This window comes from Malus domestica, chromosome 06 (genome assembly GCF_042453785.1).
Source record: "Malus domestica chromosome 06, GDT2T_hap1".
NCBI classification, from domain to species: domain Eukaryota; kingdom Viridiplantae; phylum Streptophyta; class Magnoliopsida; order Rosales; family Rosaceae; genus Malus; species Malus domestica.
Window position 1 is genome coordinate 4,182,131 of NC_091666.1, and position 23,857 is coordinate 4,205,987.

At 40.2% G+C, this 23,857-nt stretch overlaps 2 protein-coding genes across 2 annotated transcripts; both read right to left on the bottom strand.

Moving 5' to 3' along the window:
* Positions 1 to 16,718: 16,718 nt before the first annotated feature.
* On the bottom strand, positions 16,719 to 17,328 carry LOC103436891 (uncharacterized). The gene has a single exon (XM_008375346.4). It carries the CDS (start codon positions 17,181 to 17,183, stop codon positions 16,800 to 16,802), a length of 384 nt encoding a protein of 127 aa, XP_008373568.1. The 5' UTR covers positions 17,184 to 17,328; the 3' UTR covers positions 16,719 to 16,799.
* A 1,298-nt stretch (positions 17,329 to 18,626) lies between these two features.
* Positions 18,627 to 23,857, bottom strand: LOC103436890 (AT-hook motif nuclear-localized protein 8-like). Its single transcript, XM_008375345.4, has 5 exons — positions 23,183 to 23,857; positions 23,021 to 23,073; positions 20,815 to 20,946; positions 19,379 to 19,540; positions 18,627 to 19,201 (listed from the first exon to the last, which is right to left on the bottom strand). Exons 1-5 carry the CDS (start codon positions 23,685 to 23,687, stop codon positions 18,923 to 18,925), a joined length of 1,131 nt encoding a protein of 376 aa, XP_008373567.3. The 5' UTR covers positions 23,688 to 23,857; the 3' UTR covers positions 18,627 to 18,922.

Sequence of the window (23,857 nt, forward strand, 5' to 3'; positions counted from 1 at the left end):
CTTTGATCATATCTATTAGTCTAATGAAGTTTTGGTACCATTGATTGATTACAATGTCTGCTTACTGGAGTGTTTACTGGGCATCCTAAAACATGTTTTAGTTGCTATAAATAGTTATTCAGATATTCTTTAAAATTTATCACAGATTCCCAATGTCGGATTACCCATTCTTTTTTGTTTCACTTGATGCACTTTTTTTTGTTAGTTATGAAAATGGATAGGTAGTTCCTCTTGTTTTCAAATTAAGAATTTTGGTTACCTACTTACTTATATTACTATTGACCCTAAAAACTACCAAGCCTACTTGGCACGCAGGTCGAGTAATTAATAAGCTAACTATGTCATTCGGTTATGTGCGGGGCGTGCCAACTCGACGGTCGAGCATGGCTGGTGAGTAAAATATGTGGATGTGACCTTGAGCGCGCTGCTGACTTCTTGATCTTGAGACTGTGGCTGAGGAAGGAACACGTCTCAGCCTTCGGGTTCTAGAGCCTGAAAACAAGGCTGCTAGTTCTGCGAAGTTCAAATATCAAATTCGACTTTCAATGTGCCGAATGTAGTAACCTGGTAACACCTCACTTCGCCAAGAAGGCTGATGAGATGACCTCTACTAGCAAGGACTCGAAAATCCTTGTCGACCAAGACTTGGATAGGTAATCAGTCGGCCGAGAAGCAGTGCTGTTTATCCAAACTGAAGGTGCTCCTTAATCGGCTGATTCTACGGGTCTAGTGCTGTTTATCTAAACTAAAGATGTCACCGGTTGCCTTCATAGTGCTATTTATCCAAACTGAAGATGTGTTGGCAGGAAAAATAAAATAAAAATCTCAAGGTTGTTGAGAGGTTTCGCGTAGAGCGAGAGTTTGCGCAGGGCAGTTTGTGTGTTGAATTGAAGAGGCCTTGAATGATGCACTCCCTCCTCTATTTATAGCAGCGAGAACCCCTATGGCCGAACTAGAAACATATTAGGATTAGAACTCCTCAAACTAATTTGATTAAATCAACCAATCCAAAAATCTATAAGACTTTGAACTAACCCTTCAAACAAACCAAGTTCATCTCTTAATCCTAAGTACTTTAGCTTTGAGACTCCTTAATATGCCAGGATTTGACTACTCCACCTTTATCCGAAACAATCATCTTCGTAGCAGGATTCGGCCAACCTGGACAGGGCAGGCCTACGACAAGAATCTAAATAAACACCATTGGGCCGAGAATATCTGAACTCGGCCCAAAATAACATTTTAAATAAACACCATTGGGCTGAGAATATCTTAGCTCGGCCCAAATTAGCATTTTGGGCCCAAACATTGCCCCCCTTGCTTTTGAGCTCCTTGGCCTTAAAACTTATGGCCAAGCCTTTACCTTGAAAAAGTGAAATCAAACCCTTAGTATATCTTTGAAAGACAATGAAAAGTCTCAAATATTCTATCCACTCAGGTGCATTTATGAAACACGAGTGCACGATCTTAATTTGTCAGATGCTCTGCCATGTGGTGATTCCTCAGCTTACTCGTCTATTATTAATAATGACATTCGAAACATGTAACCATCGAAACGTCTCTTCGCCATTAAATTCATTTTCATATGCAAACGTGCATCTTCAATCCACAAGTTCTTTGGTCTTTTCACCTAGATTCTTTGAAAATCCATCATGATTACAAAATCCTACGGTCGATTTAGCCCCCAAAAAACTGCTGATCTCCTTCATTCAAATCTTACGATTTCAAAATTCTCAAATCTCATTGCCACTAGCTCTCAAACCTAGAAAACCTTCATCTTATTCTGAAACCCAAAAAACCTTCGTGTTCAATGGCCGCCAATACTTTTGTCACCAAGTTGGTCGAGGAATAAACTAAATGCCAAAGCATCACTGATCGAAATATTATCAAAACCATCTGATTTGAGGATGAGCCAAATGCTTCCCACCAAACCCTCGACCCATTGTTCAAAGACGATGTTCCAGAAGTGATCATCGAAATGCTCAAGGACCATTACCTGAAACCCTTATTCCAAGGGTATGACTGGTTGAAATGGGAACTGGCTAAACCCCAAAGCGTTTGGCCTTCGACCACTGCGGCCTGGGTTGCCTGGGTTAGTCGACTGAAGCCACATTTCGATGATGAATGGAAAGCTCTCGGCATTTTTATTGCCATTAAACTCTTGACCATCGAGATGTGCTTTGATCGAGAGCTCATGATTGCTGCTCTGAGCTTTTGGTGCTCAGCCACCAATACAATGGTCATTGCCCTCGGCCCTCTTGGCCTAACAGTGATGGACATCACAGCCATAATTGGCACATCTCATAACAGCCTCCCAGTCAACAATTATCTCTCCGGGTATCAATTTGACTTGGACCTGAAGACCATTTTTGAGGACCATGTCGTCGAAACCTTGACAAAGGAAAACCAAAAACTGTCGAAAGAAGATGCGCATAAACTACACAAGAACTTCTTCAACTATAACACCATAATCACTCACTTTGCTGGCTCGAAAGGGGAAAATCTTAAGAAGGGTGAACACAGGGCCTTCTTATTCTACTAGTACAACAAATATATTTTTTGTTCCAAGTCGAATAAATGCCTAGCCAAGAATATGCCTGTCGTCGAGGCCCTGGCCAGCGGTCATGTCCTGGTCATTAGTCTGGCCGTTCTTGCCAACTTTACTAGGTGTTTGGCCGAGACTACGATGGGGAAAATCGACCCCTACCAAAACAATCCACCCTGGGTTTTTCAACTCTGGTTGCAGGTCTATTTCTCGATGCCGTGGCTAGACCTTGCAAGTTTCAACTCTTTCGAAGCCATGGGCCTTAAGCTGGCCTCACGACCCATTTCTCCCCACTCGGCTGAAGAGATATTCAAATATATCTTCGGCCTTAAAAACCCGTCGGACGATAAATTCCAGATTTACCATTACCGAACGTACCCTTCTTCCATTATCCTTCCAACATCGACATGGGAAGATGCGGAGGAAGCTGATCTCTGAAATTCCTGGGGGTCATTTATCATCACTCGCGACCTGCCTTATGGTTGTGAGGCTCAATAAGGAAGTTGGGAAGTCTATTACCCCAACTTCTTGGCTCATCAACTGGGCTATCTTCAAGGATGCCATATGTCATTCCTTTCTTCTATCTCCCTCTTGAGTTGAGAATGCTTCTCCGACTCTTCTGAGAGGGAGTGTGAAGTAGCCGAGAAGGAATTCAAAGAGCGGGGTGCCAAATTCCTTCTTTGGCCAAAAACTCTAGAATCCCGATGTGCTAGCATCTTCACCAATTTGTGGGGTGCCTATACTAAGGATTTTTTCAGAACTTTAGCTGAGGACATCTCACAAAAGCTTTTTGAAGACCACCCCAAAAAGACTCGCCCTAAAATCCAAAGAAACGGCCCAAGGTATACGGCTTTCCTTTTTACTTTTCTTTCTTGTTTATTTCGAACTTTTTTTTTTCAAGCTCAATGTTTTTAGGTGGCCGAACCATAAAAAGTGTTGAGGTGATTGCAATGGCCGTGGTTAAGAAAAAACTTACCCCTTCCCTGAGGAAGACTGGAAATGGGAGATCCATGTTATCTCCAGCTAAACCACATGACCAACTACTTCCAGTGCCTCTCTCCCTTCCCTTGCTGCCAAGGTCTTGGCCATGGTGCAGCGAGACTTGGTGATTGAGCCGGTCGCCCATCTAGCTGTCGAAAAGCCAGCAACTTTAACACCGACTGCTGCTCATGTCGAAGCCGGCTCGACGGTTACTACCCTGGAAAGGGCAACTTCTGTAGCCAAGAAAAAGTTCCACTGAAATCCAAAAAAAGCTTCAGCAATCATCCTAGAAGAAGAGGTATAAAATTTTATAATGTTCCTTCTATCTCGAACTTCTTGCCTAACGACTAATCCATTGTCTATGAGGATGAGAACAAATGGCCCATGCCGGTGAAACATCCTCAACCAGCCGAACTGCCAACTATCACTTCTCAACCAACAGTCGAGGAGGTGGATCAAGCCGACACTCTCGTAGCTGAAGCAGGTTCGGGACCTGAAGCGGCACTCCTTGTCGAGTCAAAGGTGACAGCTGAGATGTTGATTCATCCATAGGACCAGAATCTCAATATCCCTCCCCATGATATTACTTTAACCTTTGTAAGAACTGTCACTATATCACCCTTTCAATTCCTAACCTTTGAATTTTGAACCAAGAACAAACATTAAAATGCCAGGTGCCTGATCGTTCATTTCACCAATAGTTTTACGCGCCGAAAGGTGTTATTTATATTTCTTGGCCACCTCAGTGGCCATCAAATATAGATAGCTTTCATCAGCCACGTGAATTAAGAGGCTCTCTTAAACATTGGGCTTGGCCACTAAGTTCTCTGGGTTCAAGCAACGAACCAGCAAACATGGCCGAGGTCTCATTTTGGCAAGTCTATCACGATTTCCTTATCTGCTATTCTTTTAGATTATTCTTTACTAACTTCTTCTTTATGCAGCCTTCATGAGAAGTCAAGCTCGACACTCTCCTCTCAAGTACTTCTGGAGTAGCCGAGCCATATGCCACATCGACCGAGCCTTCCGCGATCGCGGCCAAATCCAATGCCTTCACCAAGTTGTAGGAACTCCTATCCCTCTCGACCTCAGAAGTCCTTCAATGTAAAGGCCTTGATTATGTAAGAGAGTGCCTGAACGATCTTGCAGCCTAAGTACCGAAAGTGTCATCCACTTATCCAATATCCTGGAGCGGACCCGACAATACTTTACTATTTTTTATGGGGCTCTCCAGGCCGAGGATGACCTAAAGGCTGCAAAGATCACTCATGAAGCCAGTCAGTTGAAGGTTGAGGCCATAAAAGCAAAGAAAACGCGGTTGGCCAACCTTGATCATCAAATTGCCGAACTTCAATGTCAAATTGCCGAACTTCAACCGCAAAGGTATACTATTGCTTCAGAACTCGAAAAGGATTTTGAAGTGAATAGGGCTCGACTGACAAACTTCGCAGCTGGCACAAAGTAGATACGGCAACTTCAGCTTAATAAAAGAACAAGACAGGCCGTAGTCATAGCGGGTGAAGTAAAGTGGTTGGAACTGAAGGCCGCTTTTGAAGGCTTTTTTCCTTCGACCCCTTAAGATTTTGGTTTAGTAATCAACTATTGGAATCTTTTGTAACTTCTCTTGTACGCTCTTTTGCAAAATTAATGAAATAAACTTTTATTCTCGCATTTGCCAAGTGACTGGATAGTATTTCTTTAAAAATTTCCCATTGATTGGTAGTTTATGAATTAGACCGGTTCGGTCTTTAAGATGGTATGCCCCCTTACCGAGAACTTTGTGGATGATGAACGGTCCTTCCCAATTCGGTGACCATTTTCCAAATCGAGTATCTTTAATTCCTATTGGTAATACGATTTGCCAAACTAGCTCACTTTCATCGAACGTCTTTTGTCGGACCCGTCAATTATAAGCTCGTTCGGTGATCTTTTTCTGTGCTACTATTAAATTATAAGCATCAAGTCGAGCTTCCTCTAAATCATTTAACTCTTGCCTCATGGCTTGATTATATTTAGCACTACTCAAACTGCTTTGCTTGACTACTCGCAACGAGATTATACTTAGCTTAATTAATAGTATCGTGTCGTGCCCGTAGGTCAACGTACAGGGGGTTGTCCCCGTTGCTGATCGAAGTGAAGTTTGATATGCCCATAAAGCCTGGTTTAACTTCAAATACCACATGCCAGGCTTTTCTTTTATCATTTTTTCAAGAATGCCGATCAAAACTTTATTACTTGCTTCGACCTATCTATTTGCTTTTAGGTAATACGGCATGGACTGTTCGAGTCGGATTTTCAGGTTCGCCGTATATTCTTTGAAATTATCGGCTATGAAGATCGTGCCATTGTTAGTTATAATCGATTCCGGTACACTGAATGTTGTCATAATATTTTCCTCCATGAAACTATAAACCTCTCTCGAGGTTAACTCTGCGTATGACTTTGCCTCGATCCATTTGGTGAAATAATCGGTTGCTACGAGTATCCATGCATACTTTATTGATCTGGAAGACGGCGTAATTTTTTCGATTACGTCCATGGCCCATCCTCTGAACTGCCAAGGTTTGGTGACCAAGTGAAGTAATTCGGCCGAAACTCTTTAAATAGGCCCATGAATTTGACATTCTACACATCCTTGTGCGTACTCGATACAATCCTTCAATATACTTGGCCATAAATAGCCGTGTCAGCGAAGCAGCCAACGCATTTTGTGTCCAGATTGATGAGCCTCACAAATTCCTTTGTGTACTTCTACAATTGCTTGGGTAGCCTTCTACTGGCCGAGGCATAATAACAATAAACCATCCTCACCTTTCTGGTACAACTCATTCTGGTACAACACGTAATTTATGGCATGGACCCTTGTCCTATGGCCCACAAGATCTCCTTGCTCTAACAATGAAGGTAAGGACATCACTCGTGTACAGATCACGTGGTCGTGTTGGAGAACTTGTGGATTAACCTAAGTCGGGTGCCATCGTCATACTACAGGTATCGCCCGACCTAGCTCGCCCCCCATGAGTTATGCTTTGGAGGCTATTTAAGCCAGTTCGTCAATTTCAGTGTTTTGAATGCGGGATTTATGTTTGAACGTGAAACCGTTAAATGACTCGGCCAGATAGCTGACGACCATGTTATAGGACGCTAGAGTACAACTCATACAACGAAAAGTTCCATTAAGTTGGCTAATCACAAGTTTTGAATCGCCGAGGACCAGTACGCGTGCTGCCCTCAAGTCATGAAAAACGCTGAGGCCGATAATAAAGGCTTCATATTCGGCCTGATGATTTGTACAATCAAAATCAAGCTTGAGAGAAAAATAACAACGGTGTTGATCTGGGGATTAAATGACGATTCAAACACCAGCCAAGGTTGAAGTACTAGAACCATCAAAATACATCGTCCAATAATTATCACGCGTTTCCACCATGCTGATTTCGACGACGTTGCCCCCAAAACCCTTTGACGACTTTATGTGGCACGTATTACAAACTGAATTCGAACAATGCCATTTTCCATTTCCCAATTCGGCCTTTGACCATTGGTCGAGTGAGCATATACCAAATAACATCGATCTGGGCAATAACCTAAGTGACGGAAGGGAACATGTAATGTCGGAGTTTAGATGCAGCGAAAAACAAAGTCAGGCAGAGTTTTTCTGCAGCTGAATAATTGATTTCAGGTGAGTTAAGCTTCCAACTGAGATAAAAGATGGCATGTTCACGCCTGACATCGTTGTCTTGTGCAAGAAGGCAACCAATGGACTCTTTGGCTGCCAAAATGTATAGCTTAAGAGGTTTACCACGTCGAGGCAGTATGAGGACGGGTGGGGTTGTATGGGAAGCCTTGATTTGTGTGAAGGCCGCTTGATGTTCTTCACACCACTCGAACTTGTCTGAATCCTTAAGTTTCAAAAGTGTAGAGAACACTTTCACTTTTCCCATCGAATTAGCTATGAAACGACGGAGAAAATTTATCTTGTCGAGTAAAGATTAGAGTTACTTTTTGGTCGTTGAGGATAGAGCGTCGATGATTGCGCAAGCCATATTTGTGTCCACCTCGATACCATGATGGTGTACAAGAAAACCCAAAAAGTTACCAGCTGATACACTGAAGATGCACTTGGCCAAGTTCATTTTGAGATTATGTTGGCACATACGAAGGAAAGCTTGCCAAAGATCATCTAGATGCGTTCGGCGGCCCTTCAATTTAATTACCACATCGTCGATATATACTTCTATGATCATACCAATCAGGTCATGAAATATGGTGTTCATAGCACGTTGGTATGTGGCACCAGCATTTTTAAGGCCGAATGGGATAACTACCCACTTGTAGGTCCTGAGTGCCCTGGGCAACGAAAGGCGGTTTTGTGAACATCGATTTTGGCGATAAAGATCTGGTCCAACATGGCCATCCATGAAGGACAACATTTCATGATTGGCTGCAACGTCAATTAACAATTCTGAGATTGGCATCGGATATTCATCTTTGGGGGTTACCAATTTAAATTAAGAAAATCGATGCAAAATACGTAGAGCGCCATTTTTCTTTAACACTGGTATGATATTTGCCAACCATTCGACATATCGAGCGGTCCGAATAAACCCAGCTTTTAAACGTCAAACTAGTTTGTCTTTTATGCCGAGTTGTACTTCGGTCGAGAATCGTCGAGTGGGTTGGCGTAAAGGTTTACAACCAGCTTTGATGCATAATTTATACTCGAAGAGGCTTCGATCTAGACCAGGCATCTCATGGTAACTCCAAGAAAAACAATCTTTAAACTCATTGAGTAATTTACAAAGTTCGATTTTCATGGATTGGGGTAACAACGTACTAATAAATAATGGCCGAGGGTCATCGGCCGTTCAAACATCTATTTCCTCTAGTGGGTCTTTGACTTAAGGTCGACTGTCTTCGAGCTCGGCCGGGGTAGCTTGGACTTTGTCAAGGGAAAGGACGAGACCATTATCTCATTCAGCGAGAAACTTCACGAGGTTTACGCCTGAATTCGGTTGTTTGGAAATAGTATACTAATGGGCCAGCAGTCGTTCCATGGTAGATGAAACCGGTGCTCGGCGTTCAACCTATTTGGTGTCAGATATTGGGGTCAGTAATGATGTCAACCAACCTGGGTCTTGTCAAATCCTAATGAACAGTCTCGGTGCCAACCTCAATGGCTTTCTGAACTGAAATTCGAGCAGCTGTCCTTCATCGTTGAAATCGTACAAGGTGATGTAGCCGACGTGGTCATTATAGTAACGTGCTTAGATAATGTTAGCTTCAAATGACTGATTGTCGGCCGGATAAACCACGATCGATTTACCGTCCTAGAAGATAAGGACTTGATATAAAGATGAAGGGATACAGCCTGTTTGATAGATCCAGTCCCGACCGAACAATGTGTTATATTTGGTCTTTGAGTCTACTATGAAGAACGCTGTCATGTGATTGCAACCTACGATATTTACTTATAACGAAAATACCCCCTTGATTTGGGACTTGTCACCGACGAAGTTACTCATGGTGATCCCTGATGGAATAAGTTCTTTGTTAGAGCGACGTAATGCTTTCATGATGGAGACAGGCATGATATTGACCATTGCTCCGTAATCGATGAAAATTTTGGAAGCTCGATATACTTCGATGTGAGCTGTAACATACAACGACTTCAAATGATGGAGGTTGGCCGAAGAAAAATGGGGAAACAGCTTGGCAAGAGCTGCTTTGAGTTTGTCTTCTCTGCTTACTTGCTCGTCCTCATCCATGATGACGAAGTTGACTTGCATCGCTTCTTCGACAACCGTGTCACCATCTCAGAAAGTTGGGACGTGGTTGGCTGAAATTCAACCAGTAGAATGTGGACCATGTTAATCTCTATATTTTTTAGAACCGAAGGGCCCATTGGGTCATGGTCTTCGTCTTCCAGACTATCAAGCAAAGTATCATGTTTTTGAGTGTCCTTGACCTGATCATTTTTCTTTTCAAGTAATTGCTCATATGGTACATCCAATGGACCTGTTTCATTCTAATTGCTATCCCTGAGCTTGCTCGTCGTTGAAGACCGGTCTTGCCCCTGCAGCGCCTTATGGGCACATTCCTGATAGGCGATTCGGGCGTCCCTTGTGTCTAGGTAAGCATCTAATCATGCCACACGCTCTTTCTCATCGGTCGTCAAGCCAAAAAGAGACACGGTTGAGAAGACTTCAAAATGATATCGTAAATATTGGAGGTCCTCAAGGGAGAAATGGAGCTCGATGGTCTTTATATCAATATATGGATCGACCTCAAAGCCGAGAACTCGAGCTTCACGTATATGCTAGAACTTGGCCTTCATCCTTAGATCAATGGTCTTTTGAATAATCTGCTCAGCATCAGGGCTAGTTAGTGCTAGGTCAAGAGCCTCTTGACACGCCTTTGGTAGGTCGTACATGTCATTAGTGGAATGTTTCTTGTTAAACTCCTGCATATACTCTAAAGCTTCGGAAGGCAATGGAGGAAGTTTGCTTTCCGCTTCTTCCTTGAAGTGTTCGAAACAAGCTTTCATCTCCCCAGGCCGAAGAATGAGTTTTATGTGCTTATCAAATTCTTCTATTGTGGTCTCAAAGCTACGATTGATCACCTTCTTTCCCTGAAGTAATTCGGCTGTGATTGTCAGGGGTTGTTGGTCATCTTTATTACCTATTATTTCTTTCGGCTGCCATTTTGTAACTGAGGTAGCCTTAGCCGCTTGTCGGCAGGCCATGCAATCTATTAGCTGGAGTCAGCGTTTCTATGATTTAGAAAATGCGGTATACATGCCGGTAGAAGAATTATAACTATACCACCTTTGGTCGAGTGGCTCAGGCGGTTTGAAGGTTTTCTGGTTCGCAAATGAACTCGAGCTGCTAGAATTGTGCACATAATAATCCTTTTTATAAAATGTTGTGTCAAAATCAAGGCACCGTCTGGCTGAAGGTGGTCCGTCAATCTTAGTTTGAGCGTTGAGCCTCTCGAAAACTCCCTTGCGTTGGCATGCACCGAGCACATTTTGAGGTGTCGTTGTGGCCTTATGAGGCGGTCGCTGTATTGTTGCTTGAGGTGGTTTCTTCTTTGGTTTGATAAGGATAACGTTTGTCTTACACCGACTACATAAAACCATCGGCCCATCCGCTTCCTCTGCATTAGAGTCTGACATTGGCTCGACGATAGCTGGTCTCGAAAAATCTTTAGGCAGCTCGTTTGAAAATAAATCAATCTTAAGGTGTGGTCGAAAGTTCTGTTTTGGGACATGTTGCATTGGAACGAAACTGGCCTTTCCTTTTCCTTTATCCTCGGGTAGACGAACATTTACCATGCTCACTGTCACCATGGGAAATGGATCGGTGTCGACACCCATTTTTTTCTGGAAACTTGAGTTTACCGTTGTCAATCTAGCTTTGGATGACGTCTTAAAACACGATGCAATTGTTTGTCGTGTGCTTGTTCGAGTTATGGTACTTACAATACATTTTTCCTTTCAATTCTTTGGCCTTGGGGATATTATGTCTCGGCCGAAGTTTGATAATTTTGGCAAGTAGCAGCTGATCGAAGATGGCGTCAGCCTTAGTAATATCGAAAGTGTAAACTTTTGATGTTTTAACGATAGACTCTTCAGAGGCCAAGCGAGTTTTGGCATCTTTGAGATTAGCATGAGCTAACTCCTTGCATATATATGGTTTGTCGATTACTATCTCGGCCGCGTCTATACTGGCATATTCTTTACCTTCAGCCGACGCATAACTGACCATGGGGTTTTTGTAGATTGTTCTTTGGGATGGAGACTTCGAGACATTCTATTCTCAGAGTAAATAGTCGTATTGTTCGACATGTTAAGCTAGTTCGTACATGTCACGGAAGTTCGCCTCCAAGAATTTATTTTTGTATTCTACATCCAGGCTGTTTAGAGCTATCCTAACGAACTCGAATTCTAGAAGAGGTACTCGGCACCAATTTCTGGCTAATTTAAACCTCGTACGATATTTCGTTAGTGATTCGTCAGAGGCCTGAGCCATCCTGGCTAAGGAAGACACTAATACGTCCATCCTTGGCCAATATAATTGCTCATGAAATTTCTCGACTAACAGAGTTGGGAGGGAAATTGATATACCACACGAAGGCTGAGCTGGTTAGTGAAAAGTTGAACAATTGTGGCTTATGAAAATCGCTATTAACATCCCCACATTGAATAGTGAATGGGGCTACGTGTTTTAATGACGATAGGGATGATTCTTCGACAAAAAGGCTGAAGTCCGAAATTTTGAATCCTTTGAGGTACTCGAATTTTTCCACGAAAGCGGGATATGGATAAATGAACTTTGGAAACTTTGGCCCATTCTTTAAGGCTGAATCGATCATTCTATAGACCTCGATCATATCAACGGATGTTGTTTCTGCTCTCTGGTCGGATCTGTTTGATCTACTGCTTGATCCTCCTCTTTTTTCCAACCCGATCATTTTTGGTCGAGCAAATCATGTCTCAGCCTGTATTGTTGACAACAGATTACTTTTAGGTGGCAGTTGTCTAGAACGATCAATGGGTCCACTTTCGTAGGCTTTATTAATCAATAGTTCAAGTAATTTGTTGTGTGTGTTGCCATTACTACGTATTACATCAAGTATGCATTTTATTTCTCGGCTAAAAATCTGAGATTGCTCTTTAAGTCTTTTCGGGAGAAATGATCTAGTCGGTGGATTAGAACCTTTACCACCATCATCATCACAATCCTCTACTATCCCTTCAATTAAAACGCCCTTGGTTTTGTTAGGCGTTTTTGCATTGTGAAGCTGACCCCGAGATAAACTTCATTTTCTCGGTGTGTCGCGCTTGTGGCCTCAGGTGTCACGGTAATAGGAGGATTCTGTGCTTGTGACGTGTCATCTTGTCCTGAGTTCTGGACTAAAAGGTTGGTCGTGGACTTACCCATGACTGTTTTCTTTTTAACCGGTCGTGTCTCAATGGTCATAAACTTCGTAGTTTTAGCACTGAGTCACACCGGGCCTACTAAAATGTTGATCGTAAAAACTACCAAGCCTATGTGGCACGCATGCCGAGTAATTAATAAGCTAACTACGTCATTCAGTTATGTGGGGGCGTGCCAACTCGACGGCTGAGTTCGACCGGTGAGTAAAATATGTGGATGTGGTGTTGAGTGCGCTGCTGACTTCTTGATCTTGCCACTACGGCCGAGGAAGGAACACGTCTCGATCTTTGGGTTCTAGAGCCTGAAGACAAGGCTGCTAATTCTGCAAAGTTCAAATATCAAATTTAGCTGTCAATGTGCCGATTATAGTAACCTGATAACATCTCACTTCTCGCATTATTAGCATTTACTGCTCCAGGCGTGAGTGCTCCATTGATTAGGGAGCCTGCATGTCGTACGGAGGCTACTTCTACGGCGTCCTAGGTGCCCATATCATCAACGTCATTAGTGTCGATTCAGCCACTCAATGCACAGCGGCCTTACCAGCGCTGCCGCAAGCTGGAGCCTTTTGATCACACTTCCTCAACATCCAGAGTTGAAGGTGGGGTCTCCCAGCCAGGTAGTTTTTTCTAATTCTCACTACGTTGTATTTTTTTTTCATTTTAAAACTATTATTTTTATGATTGTGAAAATTTGCTGGATTGTGAAAATGTGTTGCGGGATTGTTATTTTACTGTTTTAAGGTTTTGGGAAATGATATACCATTAGGGGAGGTTTTGCCGAATTTTCTGTAGAAATTTAAGCTTAGAGCGTACGTTTGTTCGCCTCCTTGATCAAGGTTGTGTATGACTCATGACATCGTGGAGCGGCTACCTCACAACAGCATAGCGGCGTCGCTACTAGCTGTGGTTATGTTATTCAGCATTATTGTCCTGTACAGTGGGAGTCTTGGGCACAAATTCCTGAGGAGACGAAGAAACTGGTGCGAGACAAATTGTCAATTAGTATATTAATTTTTAGCCTTTATCATTTTTTTAAAAAATATTATAAACCAAACGATATTATCTTAATATTATTAAATTTCGTACTATTATTTTAATGTTTTTCATATTTGTAGGTCATTTATGATCTTCAGGACATATCCACCGAGGTCATGGCCTACTTAAAGGAGACCCTAGCAACCCGGTACAAAAATTGGAAGAGCGATCTTCACGTGCATTTTATGCTATGGGATGATTCGGAGATTGCTCGCCTAGAGGGTCGCCCAGCCAAGTTGGAGGACCAGCCGGAGGATTGGGAGTGGCTTTGCAAACATTTTACGGACCCAAAATTTGTGGTATGTACATAATATTTTAATAATAATTTTTTAGTTATTTTTTTAAGCTTTTTTTAATAATTTCTTTCAAATAGTTGCACTAACATGTATATTGTGTGTTTAACAGAAGAAATTTGTTGCTAGCAAGATAGCTCGGGAGTCAAAGACATTTCTCCACCATTCCAGTTCAAAGCCTTTTTCTCGTATAGGCTTGAGGCACGATGTCAGGTAAAAGTATTTTAATTTTGAAATTTTATACAATTTATTTTTTATTATTGATTAATAAAATTTTCTTAATGTTTTTTTCTTCAGGAGGGTTCTAAGTTCCCAGAGATCGGCATGTTCAAGGACGTTTACGTTCGACCCAGTGATGAAACCACTGAACAACTTCATGTAAGTTATGTAATTGTTATTATTCTTATATTTATGAATCTTTCAAATATTATTTACATTTTTTTATTAAACATTATATGTTTTTTCTTTATTATTACAGGGTGCTATGGTGGAAAAGCGCACTGCTGTTCTCCAAGAAGCAACATCGCAGCTTCCCTCGGAGACCCCGATTGAGGATGTCATTGTACCCAATGATGCAAGTTTTCAGATCCTGACTAAGGTCCTAGATCAGAAGTTCAGTCATCGTCATGGCAAGGTTGTTCGATGTATAGGGAAAGTGAGGGTTCATGAAACGGGTGCCTCATCTTCCAGATCGACCATAGGAGAGGTCAATGCCCTAAAGGTGGAAGTGACAACCCTAAAAGGTCAGCTTGCGGTCCATGGAGAGCAAATGAAGGCCCAGGGCGAGCAGATGAGTATGATTGTACGGGCCTTACAGATGTCCGGCCTCCAAATTCCGATGCCAGCACCTAATTTTGCTCCACCTTCGACCTCCCAGCCATTTCGCCCAGTCGATACCCAGTAGCTTGATGTATCAAACTTAGAAGACTACTTGTAGTTTTTTCTTATTTGTTTGGACATCTTGTATGTACATTTTCATATATTTTATAATTAAATACTTTTTCTTGCTTTATTAATTATTGTTTAGAATTTAATTACAATATATATTAAAATTTTAATAAAAAATATTTTTGCCATAAAAAAAAACAAAAAAAAACAAGGGTTTGCGTGATGAAGAAGTAACATGCGTCGTGCAAAGTAGTTTTGTGCGATGGAGGGATCTGTGTCACGCAAATCCTGCTTTCACTGCCTTGGTGCGACGGTTGGCATGCGACGAAGGTTTCATCGCTCTAATTTTCAGGCAACATTTTTTTGCTTTTCGCGACGAAGGACCTGCATCACGCAAAGTGTTTTTTGTACTAGTGAGAAGTAGTCAGAAAACATTTAGTTAATGTTTTCGATTTCTGTCAAATGTTAAATGAACAAAACTAACCAAATGATTTTGTATAGTTTTTCAGTCACAAGAATCACTTCGCTATAGATATTTGGAATAAAAATGTTGAGCTCACAAAGTTAATGATTGTAGATCCCATGACTAACGCTTTACTAGTGGGAGTATTTGTAAGGTATATGTTTCATTTTAGGCATTTATAAAGTAAAAGATTACCTTTTGTATTGAAAATTTGAAGTGTTAGTGGCTAATACTTTAAGAGTAAATTTTGCTTATAAGTTTTAATAAGAGGTCTTGATTTGTAAACAGTATGTCGTATTTTATTTGTTTTTTATCATTTTCTAAATTGACAGAAAAGTTGGATTTTGATACCAACGTTATTGAGTTCTTTTGTGAACGAGTTTTGTTTTGAGGAATTATCCTTTTGTTTTGTTAGTTCTATATATCGTGGCTCTAGTAGTAACATAGTGTTTCAAGTCAAGTGTGCATGTGATCATAGAGTGCAAAGTGCAATTTAGACGTGCTTTGTTTTCCATGGTTCTGCAGTTTTCTTGGAATGACAAGTTACTGAGCAGAGTAGTTGCAAGCTTCTGTAGACTCAATGATCATCATGAGTCTTATCATGTTAAGGTATATCATTGACATTCAAGTAGGAGAATGTAAAACTTTATATGAATGACAATAAGATAACAACTGGACTGCTTGAGTTACACATAACTTGTTGTATGACAGGGACTTAAGGAGTCTAAGATCCTTTACATGATAAGAATCGTGGAGTTTAATAATTGTGCAACTAACTAATTGAAAGTCTTATTAAGTAATTTGTTACTGATCTATTTGTCCTTGTTGGTAATCCTAAAATTGCGTTAGTAATATTTTTAGCTTAACTCTTATGTGATTCTTACTGTTACTCGTTCAAGCATTGAAGCTGAATATAGAGTTATGCCTTCCGTTTCTAGCGGATTAATGTGGTTCCGAAGACTTTTAAATGACTTGAACTTTGAAGATCCTCAACCCATAGGCCATGCCTTTCTTTTGTGATAAGCATATCGAAGTTGGCTGGCATTTTGTTTGAGAAAAGATTGAATCAAACATTCAAACAACTTGCATCTACAGTAATGAGCAGTTGCTGATGCCGTAAGGACAGTGTTGGAATGATCAAATTAATTATTGATTGATTTTACAGTTGCATATGCCAAGAGCACCAGATGTAGCAATTTATTTCCGGCACGTTTTCGTCTCCATATCATCAAGCGTCTCGATATTGTTCTACCAGAACCTCCGATGACATAGGTCAATTTCTGAATCTCGAAATTCTTCTTCTGATGTATTTCTTTATTGCGTTATTTGTTTAATTTCTTATATCTTCATCAATTTCATGTTTTGCTACTCGGGCGGCAGATCCAGAATTCTGTCTGGCAAAAGACATTTTTAAGCAACAAAGTAATGTACAAGGTATTTGAAGCCTTGGTTCTTTCAATCTGACGAATGATTAACTGTCTGCCGAAAGTCTCGTTGTTTAACATAATTAATTTAGATAATAAAAAAAGAAAGCTCTAAAAAGAAAAGGAGAGAAGGGACAAAGTATCCTATTGGAATATATATTCATGTATGAGTTATTATTAAGATTATAAATGTTTCTTTGCACCCACCTCTCTAAGTTTTCCTCTACTAATAATCTTGAGCATAGAAGTCTATAATTTCCTTAAGATTGAGCTCAAACAAAGAAGAACAATCATTATACATCAACCACAACATGTGCTCGAACAGAATAGAATCAACATCCACAAAAATCATCCTACTTCCCTTACCAGTCCGATCATCAAAATTCTCCACCTTCTTGTCCTTGTTCATCGTCTCCATCAAAACCCGAAAAGGGTTCTCTTCTAGCACAAATGGGTCTACCAAGAACTCCTTCTTCTCCTTCCCCACCACCACGATCACCGGATTCTCTGAATTGCCATACCTATCTTTGGTTAAAGGCCGGTAGCCTTGTAGCCGTGTCCCCATGCACCTCTTTTTCAGCATTGAGATTGGCAAGACCAAGCAAGCCATTGAAACTGAACAAATGAGTTGTCTAAAATATATACAACATAGGATATGATATCAGACTGTATATATATGTGCTTGTGTGTGTATATATATGTGTTTTGTGGCTAAATGGGGTTCTAGGATATGCTTGTTACATTTGGAAGTGAAAGCAAAGGCATTTATAGGTAAAGAGGGTGATTGAATTGGCCAGGCAACGGCTACAAACAGAAAGAGGTTTAATTTTTTATTTTTTATTTTTAATTTGGATTAAGAAAGAGTGGTTTTGTACTTATAAGTGTTTTATATGGTTTGATGTGTCGCTTTGCCGGCAAAAGAGCCGTTGGAATAATCGCTTTGGTGGTAGGAGATTAGGAGTTCGACTGGGACTTGCCGAATAGGAGGCAGCTGTGGACTGCGGGCCTACCCGCGCCTGCTGGTTGTTGGCGCGTTCCTCATTGACATTGTTATCAACAGAAACTTACAGAGAGTGTGATCGGGTCGGTGGTCTATTGCCAAAATGCATGACTGAATTGGTTGCTTCAAATTTAACTTTAACTCTTCATCTTCAAATTTAAGTAACTTAGAGTTATATTTTTTAAATAATATGATTAATATTGGGTAAAGATTTACATTCTTATTTTTCATTTACAGTAAAAGGGTTTTACTTTGAGATTCTCCTTTTTATAAATTTGTTTACTACATACACAAAAATAAGTTACCAAAATTACGAGAAAAAAGATATTTACAAACAAATAATTTGTTTGATGCATTCAATATGAAAACAAAATATCGATAGTTCTAGTAGGGTCTCCATTTTATCAGTGATTAAGTTTGTAGTATGATGTTGTACATATAGTATTACACTCCATAACAATATCTCTTGACTAGTCCCATTCAAAAACGACATGCCAACTAAAACGTTGAATGACCAAGTCCTAAAATCGTATTTTAACAGTTAGATCAAATACAAAGAGTATGCGTATACATGTACCATTTGGAAAGTAAATGAGTCATAATTATTAGTTAGCACCATGCTTGGATCATTAGCAAGTTAATTAGTTTAATAATTCAAACTAAGGTAGACTTATGAGCCATACCATTCCTTTCCACTTGCCTTCCTTGACTCTAACAAAAAGAGAGGGTTTGGACCTGAGAAGATTGAATAATTCATGTGTACACAAAATTTGATGAAAATCGGCCATCATTATTTAATTAAATGGCACTTAAAATCGTGACAAGACAGACCTTAAAATCTGATGGGGGACTAGAAATTGTAATTTATAACGAACACATCACCATTTAAGATCGCTCCGATCAACTTTTTTAATCAACTCCTCACCCCAAAGGTGGCAGAGCGGATTTTGACAATCGAAAACCAGCCAGACTTCCGGCAAGTAGAAGAAAATAGGGGCCGGAGCAGATTCCACGACATGAGATGAATGAAAATACAGTGAGCCAACTGAAACAGATCGAGAAGTGGTCATAATTAAAATGCAATTTGCAACTCATGAGAACCTAAAGAACAGGCGGCGTATTCTCAGCTATCAACAATAGCCATGATTCAATCATATGTAGAGTGAAGACGAGGAAGAAGAAGAAAAAAAAAAACTCAATAATCTAGAACTAAGATAACCCCTCGGACTTGGAGTTGTTTTGGACAATGAAGGATGTCAATCGGCATTTGAAATTACAACGCAGTGAGTCAAATGCGGTCGCTGTACTGGTAAACCGGCTGGGAAGCATCATCATCTTCTTAAATTTCCTCACTGTTGAGCTTGACCCCATAACTGATACATCTGCATATTATGAATGGGTTGATTAGCATTACTGTAGAGCACAGGTCCCCTGTTGCTGTTGTTGAGAGGACTGCTTCCATTCTCGTCAGATGACTCGCTTGACCCTCCTCCTTGAGAGGACGGGCTCGCTGCTGTCATTGGCGCACCAAAGTTCAGCATCTGTGATGCTGGGGGAGAGGAAGTTCCCGATTTTACTAAGTTGGAGTTGGATTTTTTTCCGTCAGCAATGAAACTACCCACAATCACCTGGAGTTAAAATTCAAATTGAGTTAAGAGAGTAACTTGATTATTCCTGTCAAAAAATTCTCAATACAGTTAACTCGAAAAGTTTCTCGCCCTGAATATCCTTTACAACTGCAGAAGGTGAAGATAGTCATAATTTTATATAACTGATACGCTTGGCAAATAGTAGCAAAGTGGTACCTGTACTGGTGATGCTGCCATAAGCATGCCAGCAACTCCACCTCCCAAAACTTGACCATCAGACCCTGCTAAGGATACACTCAAACCACCACTTCTGCTGCGATTCCCATTATTTTCAGAAAACAAGTAGGAACCTGACAGAGAAATAATCTCATATCGACCCTGCAAACAAAAACACAGAGATAATAAAAATGACCACAAAGAATAAATAAATAATTAAAAAACCAAATATAAAAAAAGAAGCAGCCAGGTATATAAGACTGTTGAACAGAAAACACAAGAAATGGATCGCGTGACTACATAACATCGAGTGCTCAAACAAATTTGTAATTCCGTGGACAAAGGGCCAACCCACTTGAAAGGGTATTACATTACCAATGTATTGATCTGTGTTAGTGCAGTGGACATGAAAGTGAGTCATGCTTGTGGCAAAGGAGGAGTAATTCATCAGAACTACTCCAATCGATAATAAAGACTATTTTAATTTACAGTAGCAAGTATTTAAATCATAAATGGAAGAAACTGCTACCCATTCTACAAAAATAAAAAATAAAATTAAAACAACTCATTCTCTATAAACAACATATTTTGGAAGTGTACTAGAAGGTTTGAAGTGATGAGCTTCAGCTGCATACGCTAAATCTTCAAATCGTGAGACCACTTTAGGTTCAATGGTTAGCACTGCATTTCATTATCTGCCTTGTTACAGATCAAAGAGGTAACCCTACTATGTTTCCTTAGCTCGCCCAACATCAGATAAATAACTCTTATGAGCTCAAATGTCTCATAGCACAAGTTTCCTAACTCAATGGAGTTTATGTTAAACGGAAAACTTCTATTGGTCACAATGCGTGGTGATTCACGCTTGAATTTTATATCAAGGGTTGAAATTAAAACTTCAAAAGTACATCCAATTATTCTGCACCATGATATCTGTTAGCCTCAATTATCCTACAACGAGAATATACAGTGCAAGCTTATGAAGGATACAACCTATAGCCTACAAACAATAAAAGTATATCATTATTGGAGAAAACAAGGGAAAAATACGGTTCATTTTCACAGCAACAACAGCATTGCAGTCTAGAAATAGCAGAAAATGAACTGTTGCAAAGGAAGATGATCAACTTGAGATGCCACCACTCCACACTAATAACTTCAAAATGACTTCTTTTTTTCCTAGATCATGACACATATTTAGACGGATAATGTTTTTCTAAAAGATACAAAAAAAGTAAATATCAGCAAAATCAAGAAGAGGAGGATAACAACATAGCTCCACACAAGTTTGTAAATCTTTGATTCTGTTATCTCAAGTCCACTCAAACAAAATTCTTGTGCTACAGGTACTGCAGTATCACAGTATGCACATAATATACCAAATATATGTTCCAATCTCCATTCAAATATAACTGTTATAAAAACATCAAAGGTACCTCATATGTGACAGTACCACCAGACATTGCTGGCTGGCGAAGGGTAACATTGCAGATGGCACCATTTGCAGAGAGAATACAAACTGTGCGTGGTCCCTGCTGTGAAAAGGCCATAACCTTTGCTGCTATATCCTGCAAACCATAAGGCCAAACAAATGAAAACGAATACCATAACTGGACAAATTTATTATCTTAATTTAACTATGCAGAAAACTCAACTTGGGATTCAAAAATGGAAAATGAGAACATAGTCCTGAAGGCTAAAATACCAAAAATCAGTCCATACAAAGAAATGCTATATACATTGTCTATTTTACCCAATTCAAGTGTGTGACCATTCTGGTTAATTAAAGCAGACTCAGACAAAAAAATATCAGCATCAACAAAAATGATTATATATATAAAAGAATAATCCTGTATATGGTCCAATGATGCAGATCAATGCAAAAACAACCCAAACAACCCAGGTTATCTCAAATGTTTCTACTCCAATTCCACAGCAAGGGAATCGAGTAATTATAAATGATCATTTCACCCAACAGCAAAAAAATTATAAATTTACATAGAAACCATGATCATTGGGTCGAATAATGGTTCTGTTTCTATGCAGAGACAGTCATATGTACTAAGGAACTAAAGCTTACAAATTGAATGTTAAATATAATGCATGCAGAAACCCATCGTTAAACTGAGCTACAATTATGTTTGATATACATCATTGGGGCACAATGGAAACAAAAGGAAATCATATTCATTCATTGAAATGCAGGTTTAGAGAGATCTGACAAGCCATCGCTTATAGGGATGTGCAAATCATGGTCACTACCAATCAACCCACCCCAGTCGAGGCAAGCTGAACCAAGTTTAAGATAATTATAGTAACTATCTGTAAACCAATAAAACCAGGTGTCACATACTAATGTCTAGTACTAAATACTGATGTGACTACTCCCACACCAACACCCACTTAGCCTTAATCCCTCTTCGATTTTCATCAAAAAAATTATAATTCTTCCTAATTCTCCAGCCTTTACTAACTCTCTAGCTTTACTTCCTGCCAGCATTACAGAGCCACAAAGCCACTTGTTCAAACACAGCCCTGCCTATATCAGTCTCCTCTCAACTAATCCCTACTTATCTCAATTTCTCTCCTTCCTCTCTCTCACCAACCCACCCTCTCATTACTTCCTTTGTCTGCACCAGTCGCACTGCTTCCCTTGCTCTTTTCTTCTTCCTAAAGTGGATTATTTTTTATATTGATTGAGGGTTTTTATACAGAAGTTTGGAACACTTATTTAATTTATTTTTTTTTCTAATTTGTCATTCTTTCTTAATTGTTTTTCCAATGATATTGATACAAAATGTATTTTCAGCACTGTACCAAAAGTGTGAATATTTAAGACATTTACAATGACAACATCCAAAAGAAACTTTAACAAGAGACAAAAGTAATCCATAACATAAACAATCATAACAAAAAAACCTATTAAGTGGTATCTTCATTTGTTAAAACAAGCAGGATATAAGTGGTGCAGCCATTTACTACAAACTACTTAAATATTTTTCATTCCTTACTAAGAAAAGTTGAAAGATTTTCTCACTTTCAAGGCTGATTTCCTAATACTTCCATGTAAGCACATTGACATTTGATGCTATATACAGATTCCTGTCTTCTATTTTCTTTTATGAATGCAATTTTTATTTCATGATCATGACCACATAAACCGAAGAAATGATACAATTTGCCAGATGACAAAAATAAAATAAATGCAGACACACACACTCACCAAATTTATTAAAGGAGCCATAATACCAAATAATACAACTACTTACACAATTGATAAACTAAACCACATATTATATTTTGCTTCAACAACAAACATCATCTATAAAATACGCTACTATTTTGTTATACCACTGAAAGCCAATATTTTCCCAATTCATACGAACTAGAACTTTACTTCCCTTTCACACAACTATAAATGTTTTTTTGTCGATGAGGCGCAACTATAAATGAGATTGAAGACCGTCCTTTATTGCACTAAACTAACATTAGATATGTGTGTAGATATATATTTGAATAATGCATCTCCTGATACCATATATAGAGATATAAACAACCCAAAAATAACAACTTTCTTCATAGAACTACTATAACTCACTCTTCACTAACTACAATTTGCTCCACATCAACAAAGTCACATACCTCGCCAGCTTGCACCATAATAACATGAGGTGTGAATCCAACTCCGCAAGCTCCTGCACACAACAAAACCAAACAACAATAACTACAATGTACATCAGTAAACTGTAAATCCACACCCAATTTTCGCTCTTTACAACAATTCAAACTCAAAATCTCAATTACCCAATGCGTCCAACTGCTTCTTGCCCGAACCTGGGGGCCTCCCCCGATTCTTCTTGGCTGGAGGATCCGAAGACATCGTGCCACTAGACTCTCCATGGGTCCCAGCCGCGGCCGAAGCCAAAGAAGGAATCTGCGTGGACGTCAATCCCAAGGCAATGTTGCCGTCAGGCGAGTACTTCCTGGGCCGCCCTCTCTTCTTCTTGGCAGCTGAAGCCGAAGAAGAATCGATGTTGAACCCTCCGCCGCTGCCGCAGGGCCTTAACGTTCCATCGTAGGGGCTGGGGCTCAAAGAATCCATCTGAGGTTTCGACGTGGGCTGCTGCTGCTGCTGGGCCACCGCGTTAAAAGGGAACCGTCCCGGGTTAGGGCCGCCCATCATGGAGCCCGAATTAGGGTTTATGCCGGCGGTGGGCATGGACGTGGGATAGGAAGGCAGGCCGACCATCATGTTCGGCTGCTGAGGCGGCTGTGGCGGCTGTTGCTGCGGAACATCCCGCGAATCCATTTGTGGGGGGATCAAGAAGGGGGTGAGCTGATTTTGCGCAATGGGGGTGTTTGGATTCCGGGAAAATTTACTATTTTAGAGAGAGAGAGAGGAGAGATGGTGGTTAAAAACGAGGGTTTAGATTTTGTTTTAGGGTTTTAGTGATTATTGTGGCCTTTATAATAAAACGA